Raw genomic sequence first — 18,597 nt, 5'->3', positions numbered from 1 at the left:
CCTCGAACACTACCTCGGGGATCAGTCAGCTGCCCCTCCCCAACAGCATTCCGGCAGCGCAGCTATGGTCATCCACAAAATTATGGCTACATATTTCTTGCCAGCCTCAAGCAATTGTATTTAAGCCCAACATTGTTTCAAAGCATAAACCTCGCTTGCGTGTTTACAGTTCTGTGTAGGGTTGCCAGGTTTTCATGAAACAAGCACTTTTTTCCAAAAAAACAAGCCCAAAACACGTGAAATTGAAACACCAATGTCTGAGTCGCATAGATGACAAAGGAGCTTAGCTTTTTGCATGTTTCTCTTTTAGCATGTTGCAGAAGGTCTGCATGATGTGCATGAATGTCACACTTACAAAATTTGCACGTAGCCTTATTCTCATTGCTGAAAACAGGCTGAATCCATGCTTTTAGTTCACGTTCCTCTTCCCATGCTTTGCAGTACGTTTTACTGTATTTAGCCCAATTCTTTACTGTAGCCATAGTAGATCAAAACCATTTAGTAGCGTAGCAGCCAAGGATGGAAACAGTAGGTATAGACTGGCTTTCTTACAGAGGTGATCTTCTACAGGGAGAAGAAATGAAAGAAAAAAAAAAAACCAAAATTAGGAGGAAAGCAAAAGTGGTGTAGAAAAATAAGAAAAATAGCATTACAAGTTTCCATGTCACATTTTTTTACCTGTAGTCAGCAGGTATGGACAAGCTTTCTTTTTGTCAAAATAAGGGTTTGGTTTTTTTTTTTTTTTTTTTATAAAAGGTGATCAGCTACAGGGAAGAAAGGAGAAAAAAAAATAGATGAAATCAAGTGGAGTAGAACAAATTGGAGAAATTACTTACCTGATAATTTCGTTTTCCTTAGTGTAGACAGATGGACTCAGGACCAATGGGTATAGTGTACTCCTGTTAGCAGCTGGAGACGGATCAGATTTCAATATGACGTCAGCCCCTAGTACACATACCCCTGCAGGAAGTGCAGCTCCTCAGTATTCTTCCTTGAAAAGCGTTGTGGATATATATGTGACTGATTGATTAACTTCATATTATGGTTAACTTAACTAACTTGTTAGAACGTTTAAACTTGATTAACTTGAACTGATTGGTTGACTATAGCTGGAGACCGCCAGTTTACTCAACCGGAAAGCGTAGACACCGGGCAGGGTGGACGTCTTAGGTAAATAAAGACATGGCTTACCCGTAACTCATTGGCACAATGCCTCAGGGCAGCCCAGGGTGGGATGCTGAGTCTATCTGTCTACACTAAGGAAAACGAAATTATCAGGTAAGTAATTTCTCCATTTCCAAGCGTGTAGCAGATGGACTCAGGACCAATGGGATGTATAAAAGCTACTCCTGAATCGGGTGGGAGGCTGCCCGTGGTCCACTTAGAATTGTCCTTGCAAATGCAGTGTCCTCCTGAGCCTGTACGTCCAGACGGTAGAATCTGGAGAAAGTGTGGATAGAGGACCACATTGCCGCTCTGCAGATGTCCGCAGGTGACAGCATTCTAGTCTCTGCCCAGGACACCGCCTGGGCTCTGGTTGAATGGGCCTTGACTTGTAGAGGTGGTGGTTTTCCTGCTTCTACATAGGCTGCCTTGATGACTTCCTTGATCCAGCGGGCAATGGTTGCCCGCGAGGCCGCTTCCCCTTGCCTCTTTCCGCTGTGAAGGACGAAAAGGTGGTCTGTCTTTCGTACCGGTTCCGACCTTTCCAAATATCTGGCTAGGAGTCTGCCGATGTCGAGGTGACGTAGGCTATGGTCTTTTCCAGAGTTCTTCACGCCGTCCATCGTTGGTAGTGCGATGGTTTGGTTGAGGTGAAAGTGTGAGACCACTTTGCGGAGGAAGGAGGGAACTGTGCGTAGTTGGATGGACCCCGGGGTGAATCTGAAGAATGGTTCACGGCAGGACAGTGCTTGTAGCTCCGAGATGCGGCGGGCCGAACACACGGCCAGCAAGAACACTGTCTTTAAGGTTAACAGACGGAGAGATAGGCCTCGGAGGGGTCTGAAGGCGGATCCCGCTAGGAACTCCAAGACGAGGTTGAGGTTCCACAGAGGTACCATCCACCTTAGAGGTGGGCGAATGTGTTTGACCCCTTTCAGGAAGCGTGATACATCCGGGTGCGAGGCTATGCTGTTGCCCTCACTCCTGGAGCCATAGCATGACAATGCTGCTATCTGTACCTTGATGGAATTGAAGGACAGACCCTTCTGTAGCCCATTCTGTAAGAATTCCAGGATCACGGGAATTCTGGAGGGGCGTGGCTTGACGTTGTGGTCTTCGCACCAGGCCTTGAAGACTCTCCAAATCCTTATGTACGTTAGAGATGTGGAGAACTTGCGTGCTCGGAGGAGAGTATCTATTACTGCCCCCGAGTATCTGCTCTTCCTCAGTCAATGGCCAGACCGTAAGCGAGAATTGAGTCGGGTCCTCGTGAAGGATCGGGCCTTGTTGGAGCAGGTCTCTGTGCGGCGGCAGGGGTAGTGGGTTCCCTGCCAGCAGTCTTCTCATGTCTGCGTACCAGGGTCTTCTTGGCCAATCCGGGGCCACCAGGAGAACTAGTCCCCTGTGTCGCTGTATCTTGTGAATGATTGCGCCCAGCAAGGGCCATGGCGGGAAGGCGTATAGAAGGGTCCCCGGAGGCCAGGGCATCGATCCCCTGGGACTGCGGGTCCCATCTGCGGCTGAAGTATCTGGGTACTTGAGCATTGGATCTGCTTGCCAGAAGGTGCATGTTTGGGATCCCCCACCGATTCACTATCATTTGGAAGGCTGTGGATGACAGTTTCCATTCTCCTGGGTTTAGACTTTCGCTGCTGAGGAAGTCTGCCGCGATGTTGTCTTTCCCGGCAATGTGGACGGCCGAGATCTCCTGGAGATTTGCTTCCGCCCACGCCATCAGGAGGTCTATTTCTAGGGACACCTGTTGGCTTCTGGTTCTGCCCTGTCGGTTGATGTAGGCCACCGTCGTGGCGTTGTCCTTCATCACTCTGACCGCTTTGCCTCGAAGTCTGTGGGCAAACCACAGGCAGGCTAATCTGGCTGCCCGCGCTTCTAGGTGGTTGATGTTCCATCCTGCCTCTTCTGCGTTCCACTGCCCTTGGGCAGTCAGCTCTTCGCAGTGTGCTCCCCATCTGTGTAGTGTACATAATTTTCTGTACTTAGGGCCAGGCACACAAGAACACTTAGACTCAGTGAACGGTATAAAGTAAATTTTATTTAGCATTATAAGTGTTCCTGGGAGATGCTGGATACTGGGTGCCCTTTGTCTTTCAAAACGACCAGCATCTCATTGAATACAGGAAGTGACCCTTCTTTTATAGTTAAACATACAGTATTGCCGAAACTTCTAGAATTACGTGACTGCCCAAAGACTCATTTACAGAGACACATCATGCTGTGGTCATGACAACCTATCCTCTGAACTGCCCTGACAAGTTTTTCCCGGTGTAGCTCATTTGCCATCCCTTTCCAGATACTCCTTTTGTCCTGTAAATGATCTTGTCCAGTGAGGTTTCAATAGAATAGTGCCTGAAGCTCCCGCCGTTGGTTTCTTCTGATCTCCTTTTGATCTTCTGTGTTGTGTAAACAGATAGTAGGTCTGTGTTCTGAATAGACAGTAGGCCTGAATTTTGTTGCTGGTGCCAGAACTTTAATTAAAGCTGTAACCTTAGGGAATCTTCTTTCACCTGGCTCCTGCAGTTGAGATAGGCATCTGTAAATATTGCCATTGAAGCCCACCTGGCCTTTAATTATAGGCTTTGCAGAGCATACAAGTTTCCCAGATCGTCTACATTCTTGAGTCAGAAGTTCACTGTATTTCAGCAGTGTCAGTGTGAATCAGCCAGCTGAGGATTCTGGGACTGGCTAAATGAGCCAAAGTTCTGAACCAAAGTTATCGGTAGGCTGGCATCTGTGGTGAGCAGGGTCCAGGTTGGGGAGGATAGGCTTGATCCCCGGCTCAGGTGGCTGTTCTGCAGCCACCACTGTAGCTGGGTCCGGACACTGCCCAGGAGTGGAAGGCGTATGGTGTAGTTCTGGGACCGTGGACTCCACCGCGTTAGAAGTGAGCGCTGTAGAGGTCTCATGTGTGCTCACGCCCATGGCACTACTTCCAGCGTGGACGCCATCAGTCCGAGGACTTGCAGGTAATCCCATGCTGTGGGACGAGGAACACTCAGCAAGGTCTGAAGCCGGCCTCGCAGCTTTGACCTCCTCGCGGGGGTCAGGCTGACCTTGTCTTCCTTGGTGTCGAATTGGACTCCTAGGTATTCCAGCGACTGTGCGGGCTGTAGGGAGCTTTTGTTTATGTTGACCACCCATCCTAGGCTTTCCAGTAGTGCTATGACTCTGCTGGTTGCTTGGTTGCTTTCCTCCGGGGACTTCGCCCTGATCAGCCAATCGTCCAGGTAGGGATGAACGAGGATTCCCTCCTTCCTGAGTGTTGCCGCCACTATTACTATTTCCTTGGTGAATGTCCGGGGTGCTGTGGCTAACCCGAAGGGTAGTGCCCGGAACTGATAGTGACGATTCAGGACCTTGAAGCGTAGGAAGCGCTGGTGTTCCTGATGCATTGGGATGTGTAAGTAGGCCTCCAACAGATCCAGGGATGTGAGGAACTCTCCTGGTTGTATTGCCCGTATGACGGATCGTAAGTTTTCCATGCGGAAGCGGGGAACCCTTAGGTGGCGGTTGACAGACTTGAGGTCCACGATGGGCCTGAATGTGCCCTCTTTCTTGGGTACGATGAAGTAAATGGAGTAATGTCCAGTATTCATTTCCCGTATAGGCACCAGGGTTATGGCCTCGAGAGTCAGAAGCCTGTTCAGTGTAGCTTCCACTGCCGCCCTCTTGAGGGGGTCGTGGCAGGGAGATTCCACAAATTTGTTGGGGGGAGTTCGAAAGAAGTCCAGGTAGTACCCCTCCCGGATGATGGCCAGGACCCATTTGTCCGTAGTTATCTCGACCCATCTGCGGTAGAATAAGGCTAGTCTGCCCCTATAGCATCTTCCCTTGGATGGGTCAGCTGATTCTCATTGTGGGGTGCGGCTGGAGCCTGCACCCGCGCTGGTTCCTCTCTTGGTGTGCTTGTTCCGAAAGGACTGGTTCCTGCCCGTAGGGCAGGGTGCTCGATAGTTGCTTTTGAAAGGGTTGAAGCGCTGTGAGCTTCTGCCTCTGGCGGATCTGAGGAAGGGACGCTGGTTTCTCTTCGTCTTGTCTTCCGGCAGGCGCGGTAATGGGGAGTCACCCCATTTGTTGGCCAGTTTCTCTAGTTCACTGCCGAAGAGGAGGGATCCTTTGAAGGGCATCTTTGTTAGACTCGTCTTGGAAGAGGTGTCTGCTGACCAATTTCGGAGCCAGAGCTGTCTTCAGGCTGCCACAGTGGACGAGACTCCTCTGGCTGTTGTACACACTAGATCGGAAGCCGCATCGGTGAGAAAGGACAGAGTTGATTCCATGTCCTCTCCCAGGGTGCTGTTCCTGGCTTGAGATAGGCAGGCACGCGTCACCACGGTGCAGCAGGCCGCAATCTGAAGGGACACAGCTGCAACCTCGAATGACTGCTTTAGCAAGGCTTCTAGGCGCCGGTCATGAGTGTCCTTGAGCGCCGCTCCTCCCTCCACTGGGATGGTAGTGCGCTTAGCAACCGCGCAGACCATGGCGTCCACCCTAGGGCACGCCAGGAGTTCTTTGGTCGCTGGGTCCAGGGGATACATGACAGTGCTCGACCCCCTTTGAATGAGGACTCTGGAGCATTCCACTCTAGGTCAATTAGCTGTTGTGCCGCCTATAAGAGAGGAAAATGGCGAGACGTCTGACGAAGGCCCTCCAGCAGGGGGTTCATTCTAGGTTCCCCTGAGGGCCCTTGGACCGGGATAGCGAGTTCCGTTAGACATTGGGATACTAGGTCCGGGAGCTCATCCTTTGTGAAGAAGCGTCTCATGGTTCGGTGTGGCTCTGTCCCCGGGGGGAGTTCCCCTTCTTCCAGGGGCTCAATTTCCTCTTCAGAGTGGTCTGTGTCCCCGTAGGCAGAACTTCTGGAGGGTGTGGACCTGTGCCTAGGCCTCGAGGATCCTGGGGCATGAGGGTCCTCTGGAGGCGCCTGTGGCTGGACCTCCCGGGGTTCAGTTTGCATCCTGACAAAGGCGTGAATCCCCTTGAACAGCCCAGGATATCGAAGCTGGGTCTAAGATGAGGGGCGCCGGTTCTCTGGGAGTCCCTGCGTGCGGGGTGGACTCCCTGGGGCCTGCTAGGTCCGGGGTGCCCCCTGAAGAGCTAGCATTGGGCCCTGGCTGGGAATGGCCCTGGCCTGGATCTCCCAGGGCCTCCTCCAACTGTGCGCACAGGGCATCGGCCTCCTCGCTCTGTGCGGCTCTGACGTGGCATGCTTGGCAGAGGCCTTGCGCTTTTATGCCCGACTCTGGAGGTGCCATGACTGTGGCCGCGTGAGCTCTTGTGCGTTCCAGTGCGCCTCAGATATGCACGGAGATGTGCGCCTAGCAGCAGATATGCGCTTTGTTCCGTGCGCGCAACTTATGCGCATGAGGTATTATGTGTGCCTAAGTTTATGAGCACAAGGGACTTGTGCGCCTAGCTCAATTTGTACGCTCAAGTTGAATGGCGAGACGAGTCGGGTCAAGATGGCGACGGCGAACATGCGGGCAATATGGCGACCTCCTCTGAGGGTCTCCACGTGGGTAGACCCTCGGGAACAACCAGGGCCCTAACCCTGCTAGGGCGGATCAACCCGGCGGCACTGGTCCCGGCTGGCGACCTGTGCTCCTCTTTGATCCTCGGAGACAGTTCACATAGAAGATTTCTACCTTACCTTGTCTTCAGCGCTTCCCGGTTTCGTCACGGGCGGTCTCTGGCTGCGGGGGGAGAGGGCAAATACCTTCACCGCCGCGCTCGAGGAATACACCCGCTGCCTCTCAGCCGTGCCCGAAATCGGGGGCTAAGTCCCTGCTGAGATTCAGCCACCGGACAGAGGCTCACCTCTGAGGGACCACGGAAATCACCTCGGGAATCTCACCGCAGGAGAGCGGGGCTAGTCTTCAGGTAAACTTTTCTTCTTAAATTTGGGTTTTTCCTTGAATTTTGGTTCTAACGCTCAGAGAGCGTGCAGATAGTCCCTAACTGCTTTGGAGACGGAAAATACTAAGGAGCTGCACTTCCTGCAGGGGTATATGTACGAGGGGCTGACATCAGACTGAAATCTGATCAGTCTCCAACTGCTAACAGGAGTACACTATACCCATTGGTCCTGAGTCCATCTGCTACACGCTAGGAAATAAAAGATACCAGCCCCTCACACTCATTCCCCCCTCCGAGCACATCCCTGGCCCCCACACACTCACTCATTCCCCTCTCCCCACCCCCCTCCGAGCACATCCCTGGCCCCCACACACTCATTCATTCCCCTCTCCCCACATTCTCATTCATTCCCCTCTCCCCACCCCCCTCCGAGCACATCCCTGGCCCCCACACTCTCAATCCCCTCTCCCCACCTCCCTCCAAGCACATCTCTGGCTCCCCACACTCTCATTCCCCTCTCCCCACCCCCCTCCAAGCACATCTCTGGCTCCCCACACTCTCATTCATTCCCCTCTCCCCACCTCCCTCCAAGCACATCCCTGGCCCCCACATTCTCATTCATTCCCCTCTCCCCACCCCCCTCCGAGCACATCCCTGGCCCCCACACTCTCAATCCCCTCTCCCCACCTCCCTCCGAGCACATCCCTGGCCCCCACACACTCACTCATTCCCCTCTCCCCACCCCCCTCCGAGCACATCCCTGGCCCCCACACACTCATTCATTCCCCTCTCCCCACATTCTCATTCATTCCCCTCTCCCCACCTCCCTCCAAGCACATCCCTGGCCCCCACATTCTCATTCATTCCCCTCTCCCCACCTCCCTCCGAGCACATCCCTGGCCCCCACACTCTCATTTCCCCCTCCCAACATACTAATTCCTCCCCTCCTGATACCTGGCTATAGCTGCACAGTCTGAAGATTCCTTTGCTGTTGCCCTCCAATGCCCTGCTGCTGGCCTTCCCGTTCCAGGTCTGCCAACAAAAACGTGCTCCAGAGGTATCCATCAACAAGGCTTGCAGCTCACTATTTGAATCCTGCTCTGATTGGCTTACTGCAGCAATATAGGGATAGGGTGTGCCTGCTATGGACAGGCTTCATAGCAGCAGCAGCAGCCAATCACTGTAATATCAGAGCACAAGTCCCGCCCAACAAGCCCAAAAAAACGCGACTGGCAGAAAAAATAGCCCAATTAAAAGCAACCCGCGAATCGGAAAAAAAATGCAAATGACTAGGAAAAGAAGCCCAATCTCGCGGTAAATAAGCGAGGTTGGCAACACTGGTTCTGCGGACCAGGCTGCAAGGCGCATGCGCGCCCCCTCGGGACTGGAAGCAGCGGTTGCATTTCAGCAGGTTCTTGGTGGTAGGCAGCCTGTGACGTTTCCTTGTTGCTGCGCAAGCTCAAAGCACCCCTCCCACCCCGGCTTATCCTGGTGTTGGCCAGAGCTAAAAGTAGAAGGAAGGAGGGAATGAATCGTGGCTCGTTGTTGTAGGTGACGGCTTGGAGAAAAAAGCCCGCAGATAAACTTAAAAGAGTAACCCAATTTGGCGAGAAAACTAACTAGTTGGCAACACTGGAGCGCGCCTTTCTTCCGGTATTCCTTCTTTTTGTGACATGTTTCGATTGAATGTGCTAAGTGAGCAGTGATGCCGTCAGCAAGGATAGAAGAACGTTCGGAGGAGGTATTATTTGAGCTATCTCGTGCATCATGGGATTTGTAGTTATGGCTGTGTTTGGAGAGCGTGCGCATCAATCCCACTTCCCCCCACCCCTCAATCCCACGTGCCTGGTTGTGTCCCCGGAGTAGACAGAGGCCGGGATGTCCTATGACTGCCACAGAATACTATGTTCTCTTTCTACATTATAATGTAGGAGTTTCATAATAACATCAAAAAACCTGAGAATTTTTTTTATATTCGAATACACAGAAATTGGGAAATTCTAAAACCTTAGAATGCCATTGAGCCGTAGGGCACCAGAGTATTCATCCGTGAGTGCAGCTCAAGTCTTGCTTCGCTGCATACCAGGGAATGTTTGATTTGCTATCATCCTGTGGTTGTTGTGGATTAGCAGGGGCTAAGGGGAGTTGCACACAAGCAGGCCGATGCAATATGAACACGCTAAAAATGTGGGTCCAAACTGGGCGCATGTTTTTTTTAACAAACGCACAATCACCTCTCCTGGTGCAAACTGCGCCTCCTGCGTCCATGGCATCGGGCGTCAGAACACATGGCTGTGCGCTTGTTTGGTAAGCGATTCTGAATTTACCAGCGTCTGTTTTTTCTCGCAGCAGCTGTTTTACCGGCACAATTCGCATACACAATATACACGTCCTGGAATGTGTATATTGTGGATGTATATTGTTTGCCCTGAAATTTTTTTTTAGTCTAATTTTTTTTTTAGTGCTGTTTTCTGTGGTTTCTCCTGCTTAGTATTGTCACATTACTAAGTAGGAAGAATCACAACAAAGCAGGTTTTTTTGTTTTTAAGTTGAGCCCTTGACATGCAGGCAGACTTTGTGCCTGCTCTAGGGCAGATGTATAATTTTACAGGTTAAAAGTGCACCTTGGGCACACAGGCCTTTTTTGTACTGCGGGATAATAGTCAATAGCCTCATCCACATGGTATCTACATGCAATGGAGAAATTACTTACCTGATAATTTCGTTTTCCTTAGTATAGATAGATGGACTCAGGACCAATGGGTATAGTGTACTCCTGATAGCAGTTGCGAGACGGAGTCAGATTTCAATATGACGTCAGCCTACATATACCGTGCAGAAAGCTTAGCTCTTCAGTATTCTCCTTGAAAAGCAATTGTGGATATATGTGTGCTTTAATAACTTGATTAACTTGGACTGGCTAAACTGATTTACAATTGGAGACCTCCAGTGCACTCAACCAAAAAATGCTGACCCCCGGCAACTATGGGTGTCCTGAACTAGGGGTAATTCCTGGCTTACCCGTGCTTGTCTTGCTCTCGGGGATTGTCACCCGAGGTTTCCGGATTTTGGAGCAGCCATGAGTGGGATGCTGAGTCCATCTGTCTATACTAAGGAAAACAAAATTATCAGGTAAGCAATTTCTCCATTTCCTCACGTGTAGCAGATGGACTCAGGACCAATGGGATGTACAAAAGCTACTCCCGAACTGGGTGGGAGGCTGCCCGTGGCCCACTTAGTACTGCCCTTGCAAATGATGTGTCCTCCCGGCCTGGACATCCAGGCGGTAGTACCTGGAGAAGATATGTATGGAGGACCATGTCACTGCCCGACAGATCTCGGCGAGTGACAGCATCTTGGACACTGCCTGGGCCCTTGTAGAATGAGCCTTGACTTGTAGAGGCGGAGGCTTCCCTGCCTCTATGTAGGCCGCCCTGATTACTTCTTTGATCCAGCGGGTTATGGTTGCCCGCGAGGCCGCTTCCCCTTGTTTCTTCCAGCTGTGAAGGATGAATAGATGGTCCGTCTTTCGTACGGATTCCGATCTTTCCAGGTATCGGACTAGGAGTCTGCCGACGTTAAGAAGGCGTGAGTCTTCCGAGTCCTTATATTTGGAGATGGCAGCGAGATGGTTTGGTTTAGATGGAAATGAGAAACCACTTTCGGGAGGAAGGAGGGGACAGTGCGAAGCTGTATGGATCCCGGTGTGAATCTGAGGGACGGTTCCCGACAGGAAAGTGCTTGAAGCTCTGATATACGACAGGCTGAACATTGCCACTAGGAATGCAGTCTTCAAGGTCAGGAGCCGTAGTGACAGGCCGCGTGTAGGTCTGAAGGAAGTTCCCGCTAGGAAGTCTAGTACTAGGTTGAGATTCCATAGGGGCACCGGCCACTTTAGGGGTGGTCAGATTTGCTTGACCCCTCTCAGGAAGTGGGAAACGTCAGGATGTGATGATAGACTGATGCCTTCCACTTTGGCTGTGAAGCAGGCCAGCGTGGCCACCTGAACATTGAGGGTGTTGAGAGACAACCCCTTCTTCAAGCCGTCCTGCAGAAATTCCAGGGTCATGGGGATTTTGACTGTTCGCACCAAGTTAGCCAGGAGTTTCCCGGACTTATTGCTGTATTTTAAGTATGAGTGCTATTTAAATTGGTAATTTTTAAGAGCTTTTTGATGTAAATAAGATTGTAGGGAACTTAGGACTGCGTGGTATTTAGCTGAAATAGCAGTGGAAGGGGAGTGTATCATGTCCTGCTTAGCAATTTTCAATTCGTCATCTAGTTTTAACATTTCTTCATGTAAGAGCTTATTTCTGCTCCTCACATATGAGATTATTTCCCCTCGAAGTACAACCTTCCCAGTTTCCCAGAACAGGCCAGGGTTATCTTTGTGTTGCGCATTCAATTCTTGAAATTGATCCCATTCATCTCGTATGAGGTTTTGGAATTTTATATCGTTTTTTAAATAAGCCGGGAATTTTCACCAAGAACTTAATGGCATTTTCCCATCTAGGTTGAGATCAATCCAAATGAAGGCATGATCTGAAACACCAGCTTGCCCAATTCCTGCTGAGTTGATTAAGGAAAAGATGGATGTTGATGAACCTAGGATATAATCAATCCTTGATAAGATGCCATGAGCTTTTGATACATGAGTGTAATCTCGTTCGTCACTATGTAAGACCCTCCAAAAATCTGAGGTGTAAATTATGACAGATTTGGTTAATATCTGTTCTCTGAATTTTCTGTGGTATTTTTGCAGGTATCGCAGAGCGGTCTAATAGGGGATCATGAACACTGTTAAAATCTCCTACCAGAGGAAGTGACGTCACCCGAGGTGAATGGCAGCATAACTGCGGAGCTCCGTGTAGCAGAGCATTAATTAGGGGGAAAAAGTTAGCAAAACTGACCTGCCCGCAGTCCCGACACGCTGCCTGCACGGGGGACGGAGATGGCAACTCGCCGGCGAGTAATAGATTTATCAGAGTTCTACAGCGGCTCAGAGGCGCGCCAAAGCAAACAGCCCGGTGAGGAAGAAGACAAAATGGCGGAGGAGGAGGACCCGGGGACGGGGGAAAAAATGGATGAGAGAACCCGAGGTAACCCGACGGATCATGATATAAAATCCTGGCTCCAGGAAGTTAAAAAAGAAATTATACAAACTTTAAAAGCGGAAATAAAAGAGAGTATGGGGGCACTCCCATACTCTCTTTTATTTCCGCTTTTAAAGTGGAAGTGGAGGAAGTGGAAGTGGAGGAGCTCGGTGAGAGACTCCACGTGGTGGAACAAGGCGCTGACGAGCACGCGGAGGCTCTGCAACAGCATAGCACAGAAATACAGAACTTACAATTGGCCATGGAGGATCTGCTATCTAAAATAGAAGAACTGGAAAACAGGCAGAGGAGATGTAACATTCGCATCAGGGGGGTCCCGGAAAAGGAGGGGACCACGGACTATGTGGCCCTGGTGCAAGATATCTGCCGAGCTGTGCTGGGGGCTGAGACACAATAGCCTGTGGAGGAGACCATCGTGATAGACAGAGCGCACAGAGCTTTGGGTAAGCCGGTTAATAACAAGCCCCGAGATATCGTGGCATGCCTCCATAACTTCCCCATAAAAGAGTTAATAATGACAAAGGCACGCGGACTGGGACAGATTAAATGGAGGGGATCGGTGATACAAATATTTAATGATTTGTCTGCAGTTACTTTTCATCTCTCTGCGCTTTTGTAATGTATTACAGAAACACTGAGGGCAGAGAACATACGCTACAGACGGCTGTATCCGTTTGGGATTCTGTTTAATATCAGTGGAGATTCCTGCGTGGCTAAGCACCCAGATGGTGCAGAGAAATCTTTGAGACAACATGGCATAGCCGTAAAAGGTCATGAGATGAGTAACCAGACAGGAAGACCCGAACCTGGTCCCAGATGGCAGCGCGCAGGAAAAGGAGGGAAGCGGCTGCGAAGACAGGAAGGCATGAAGGAGCGACCAGCGGATACTGCGAACTGATCTGAACTGGAAGAAGGAGAGGCTGGGCACTCAGAGATCATGTCGGGAGTTGAAGATATATATGTGTGATCGCGACAAGCGAGATATAAAAAGACAGAGTTAATCCCCCCGCAGTTTACAATGCGGATGGACTAAATAAGTTAAGGTTGTTGGGGGAAATATTGTATTGGGGGCCTGGAGAAGGGCAGATTCTGAATCTGCACAGGCAGATAGCATGGTTTAAAAGGTGTAAAGTTAAAGCTACACTGGTTGACGTCATTCCTACTTGATGGAAAGAGTGAGGGTAATTACCTCATTACTGATGGATGGGGAGGGGGGGGTTTCAAGGGTGGCTATGTGGTATATATTGGTATGTTCAGCTGGGGTGCTTACAGTAATCTATCGGGCATACTGATGGGGATGCCATTTAGACAAGTGCAGAGGAAGAGATATGATGGCTGATTTAAGGATTGTGTCCCTAAATGTGAAAGGTTTGAACCATCCTAGAAAGCGACAATTGTTATTTAATGAAGCAAAGACCCTTAAAGCTTCAATATATTTTATACAAGAGACACATTTATTAAGAAAAGATGAGAAGCTGTTGAAAGATGCCGCATAACCCCATATTCTATTGGCGTCTAATGGTGAGGGTAAAAAGACAGGGTGGGTGGGTATCTTGATAGCTAAAAGCCTCCGAATCGAGATATTGGACTGTAAGAAAGATAGGGTAGATTTATTGCGGTGGTGGCTAAAGTGGATAATGCTCTAGTTACGTTAGTAAATATATATGCTCCAAATCAACAAGGGGAATTTTTTGTTCAACTGGAACAAACTTTGAGTGGTTTTATACAGGGTGCTTTATTAATGGGAGGGGATTTTAATACTCTCTTAAATACAAAGCTGGATCATAGTAATTGGAAAGGGGGGGGGGGGCAGTAATACACATAGGGTAAGATTAAAAATCCTGATGGAGCATTGGGGATTGGTGGACATTTGGCATACGCAACATACAAATGAAAGGGACTATACCTTTTATTCCAGAGTTCACGACACCTACTCCCGAATTGATTTACTACTGGGAAGTAAGCAATGGTACATGAGCTGTAAGGAAGCTAAGATAGGGAACATTCTGTGGTCTGACCACGCTAGTATCCATGGCACTTTCGGCCTGGTACAGGATGAACCGGGGCCCAAGTTTTGGAGGTTAAATAATAGTGTATTGGCAGATTCGCAATTTTGTGAGTCCCTACACCAGGATATTAAGGAATATTTTGAGTTTAATGAAAATGGTACGGTCCCCACAAGGACTGTGTGGGACTGCTTTAAGGCGTTAAATCGAGGAAAGTTACTAGCTAGAGAAGTCACTAGACGCAGGGAACAAAGAAGGGCGAAAGGGGAATTAGTTCAGGAAATAGAGAGGCTGGAACGGAAACACAAAACAGTTGGAGGGTGGCGTACACTTCGAGACTTAGATAAGAAAAGGCATGAACTGCAAGTTATCCTAGATGGGGAGATAGTGGATAAACTTGATAAGCGGAGGGGGACATATTTCATGGAAGGTAATAGACTGGGAAGATTGCTGGCCAGACAATTAAAGCAGCAAATCGCACAGAGTACTATTCTTAAGACTAAAGACCTTAAGGGCCAATATATTTGGGATAATCAAGGGATACTGAGTAGGTTCGCTCAATTCTACAAGGAACTATATACAGCAGGGCCGCAGGTTTCACGTGAGTTGATTGTGGAATATTTACAGGGGGTTCAGATGCCGGCCCTGACTGAGGCGCAGTCTCAGATTATGGATAAACCTATCACTAAAGGAGAGATAGCGGACGCTATTTCCACCCTCAAACCCCAGAAGGCTCCAGGTTTAGATGGGTTCACGGGTCTCTTTTATAAAAAGTTTAAAGATGTCCTGGTTCCGCACTTACAAACAGTTTATAATGATCTCCTTAGCACGCCTACCCTGCCTGAAACAATGGAAATAGCTGGTATAACGGTGATTCCTAAGCCAGGTAAGGATAAAACGGTGTGTGGGTCTTACCGGCCTATATCGCTACTTAACGTTGATTTAAAGATTATGGCCAAAATTTTAGCCCACAGACTAAATATGGTCATGCCAATGCTTATCCACCCAGATCAAGCTGGGTTTATCCCTGGTCGACAGGCAGGGGATAATATCCGGAAAGTAGTCAATTTAATTTGGACAGCACAGATGCAGAAAATCCCATCAGTCCTACTCGGGGTAGATGCTGAAAAAGCCTTCGATAGGGTAAATTGGGACTTTTTGTTTGAGGTATTGAGAAAAGTGGGCATTGGGGATAACTTTCGGAACTGGCTTAAGGCAATGTATGCTTCTCCGAAGGCATGTATAAAGGTCAATGGATCCTATTCACCTACCTTCGCGTTAGGGAGGGGTACGAGACAAGGTTGCCCTCTCTCGCCCCTGCTGTTCGCGCTATTTTTGGAACCTTTTACAGCTAGGGTACGGCAGCAGGGGGATATCAAAGGGATCCCTAGTGGGGAGGAACAATATAAAATTTCGTTGTTTGCGGACGATATATTGTTTTCAATCGCCTCACCACAGTTGACCCTACCAATTTTGATTAGGGAGCTGGAAGGCTTTGGTGCTATCTCAGGTTTTAAGGTTAATATGACTTAATCAGAACTTTTGAATTTAACACTCACGGAGAGTCAGAAAGCTAGCTTACAAGCCCACTTTCCTTTTAAGTGGGCTAGACAGGGTTTTAAATATCTTGATATTACTTTACATGCGAGCTGGACGAATTTGTTTCAATTAAATTATGTACCGTTGATGGCTAAAATGAGTAGGGATCTAGAGATATGGACTCCTTACCGATTTACCTGGCTGGGTAGAGTAGCCACTATTAAAATGAATGTACTGCCCAGGTGGCTCTGTCTATTCCAGACATTACCAATTGACATACCAACGAAATTCCTGAAAAAATTGCATACTAAGATTTTCCATTTTATTTGGAAAAGGAGACCACCTCGCATCTCTCGACAGGTATTATGGAATTCAAGAGAGAGGGGGGGATTAGCGATCCCGAATTTAACTAGGTATTTTCAAGCTGCACAATTAAGAGTTATATATGAATGGAAAGAGGGACAGGAGATGAAGCAGTGGGCGAAGATTGAACAGGATTCGCATAAAGGGGAGCCCCTGTTACATAGAATATGGGGATTGCCATGGAAAAATTCTAGTAAGGAAATGAGTAATCCCTTTATGCGAGTTACAGTAAAAACGTGGCAGAAATGTAGGTCAAAACTGACTGGGGCCAGCCCGATTACACCTCTATTGCCCCTAGGCTTGAATAAAGACAATACTTGGGTTTGCCAGGAGGGAAATAGACCAAATAGGTGGGGGAAGTGGGGTGTGTGGCAATATGGGCAGGTGATGCGGGAACAGGGTCTGTTACCTTTTGAGGAACTCCAGAGACTTTATGGCCTACCAGTAACTGAGTTCTATTACTATCTGCAATTAAGACATTGTATTCAGGCAATGCATCTGCATAAAGCGGTGAGCCGAAAGAAGACTGCCTTTGAAGCAATGTGCAGTCCCAATATGGGAGTGAAAGGAGTCATATCCAACATATACATCTGGTTGCGGGACTCGACATCGATAGAGGCTCGATTTCAGGGACACTGGGAAAAAGACTTATTACAATGGACACCTACTCAATGGAAGCAGTGCTTCGAAAACTTGTCACAAAGATCCATCTCAACCAAAATAACGGAAACCAACTATAAAATTCTGTCCAGATGGTATCTCACACCATATAAACTTCATAAAATATACCCCAGCCAGGGGGCACAGTGTTGGCGGAATTGTGGTGATGAAGAAACTTTTTTACATATTTGGTGGTTATGTCCTAAAATTCAACTGTATTGGAAGCGAATTCAGATGTTAATTGGGCAGCTGTTCCATACCCGGGTAGCATTAAGCCCGGAGATATATTTATTATCTGCATATCCCGATAATTGGACAGGACCCAAGCGGACATTGTTGCATCAAATTCTTAGTACAGCTCGGCAGGAGCTGGCTGCGCATTGGAAATCAGAGAAACTGCCCACAGATATTACTGTTACGCAGAGACTTTGGCAAATGCATTAATGGTATTACCTTAGAGTTCAACAACAAGATAAGATGGACATGCATGTCTTGATATGGGAACCATTCCTGCGGTGGTATAGGACTTACTAAGGGAGCTTGGGGGGAGCTTAGAGCTAGGGGAGTGTAAGAAGGATTGGGTGCTGGGCTATTCACTCCCTATTCCTGAAAGGAAGCGTATAGGGAAGCACGAGGGAAATGACCCCACTGAGGATTGTGGCTGGGTCCCACATTTTGGATGCTCGGAGGGATAGCTGTAAATGGGAAATTAAGGATACCACAAAGGGAGGGGAAGGGAGGGAGGAGGAAAATAGAAAAGTCATGGACACCATGGTATAATGTAGAAAGTTTATTGTACTTTGTGCATATTCAATCAATGTATCAAAAACATTCTTGTTGTAATGTTTGTTTGGAAAAGGTCAATAAAAATTATTAAAAAAAAAAAAAAAATCTCCTACCCAAAAAAAAAATAGCCTTTCCCGTGGGTTAGCATCAGGTTAGTTATGTTTGCAAAGAAACCTGGATTTGGAGAATTAGGTCCGTATATGTTGCCAATGGTGACATCTTTACCATTTTATTTCCCTATGATGATGATATATCTGCCTTCTGGATCTTTAAGTTCAGAAATTAATTGAAAGGAAACACTTCTGTGTATGAGAATTGCTACTCCAGCCTTCTTCCCCAGCGCAGGTGAAAAGAAGTTTGCCCCTACCCAATCTTTTTGCAGTTTTTTGTTCTCATCAATAGTAAGATGAGTTTTCTGTATGCATGCCTTGTGTACCTTCGACTGCTTAAGGAATTGAAACACCTTGGCTCGTTTTATGGGACTACCCAGGCCATTGACATTTAAGCTAGCCAGTTTCATAATAATTCAAGTTATACCAATCTTAATATTTTCTCTCTGAAATATATCTGTTAATTTATGACTACAGGTTTCCCAGCCTAAATCTACAGTCCAGCCCTGTTTTACCTGGTTGAGAACCCCTTGCAATTCACCTTTGTTTATTCTCAAATGTGTTACCTTGTTATTTCCATTATCTATTAATTCAATGCTGTTCTGTTTTGGTTTCTTGCAACAAAAATGGACATTTGTTCTAACTTCACCTTTCTCTTGCTTATTGTGGGAGTTTTAGATTCAAGATTCTTAGTGTTGGTTCAATAGTTACCATTTTGGCTTTGGTACAGGTCAGTTCTGAGGGACTGCAGGTGGCACACTAAGTTATATGGCAGTGTCAGTAAAACTTTTCTCTGTCTCCATCTGCTGGCAAAGAGGCAAAACCCAGCAATCTGAAATGATCTGTGGTATTCCAGGAACGAAAATTAGCAGCTGATAGAGTTTTCCTTTACCCCACTTATTCATTTTCATCCTCTAGGGATTTGCAGTGTGCATTCCATGCTCTTTGAATTTCATTAACTTTCTTGTCTTCACCACCTCTTCC

General features: G+C 48.1%; 1 protein-coding gene and 1 long non-coding RNA gene across 7 annotated transcripts in view; one reads left to right on the top strand and one right to left on the bottom strand.

Annotated features, from left to right (window-relative positions):
- Positions 1–296: 296 nt before the first annotated feature.
- LOC115084948 lies at positions 297–8,138 on the bottom strand. The gene is made up of 3 exons (XR_003854683.1): positions 7,990–8,138; positions 679–764; positions 297–564 (listed from the first exon to the last, which is right to left on the bottom strand). It is a non-coding gene; the product is annotated as an uncharacterized LOC115084948 (long non-coding RNA).
- Positions 8,139–8,333: 195 nt separating this feature from the next.
- SLC25A38 (solute carrier family 25 member 38) overlaps positions 8,334–18,597 on the top strand; it is a 69,460-nt gene continuing 59,196 nt past the window's right edge. Inside the window, exon 1 of one of the 6 annotated variants that reach the window (XM_029590408.1) lies at positions 8,334–8,456. Coding sequence is in view for 3 of the 6 variants with exons in the window: in XM_029590405.1 (XP_029446265.1) it covers positions 9,199–9,342 (144 nt within the window). In the remaining 3 variants the exon portion in view is untranslated. The other 5 variants (XM_029590409.1, XM_029590407.1, XM_029590406.1 and 2 more) reach the window with 5 other exon arrangements.

The sequence above is a fragment of the Rhinatrema bivittatum genome, chromosome 2 (assembly GCF_901001135.1).
Source record: "Rhinatrema bivittatum chromosome 2, aRhiBiv1.1, whole genome shotgun sequence".
Taxonomy (NCBI): domain Eukaryota; kingdom Metazoa; phylum Chordata; class Amphibia; order Gymnophiona; family Rhinatrematidae; genus Rhinatrema; species Rhinatrema bivittatum.
The sequence above is the reverse complement of the archived record's forward strand: the minus strand, read 5'-3'. Positions and strand labels throughout refer to the sequence as shown.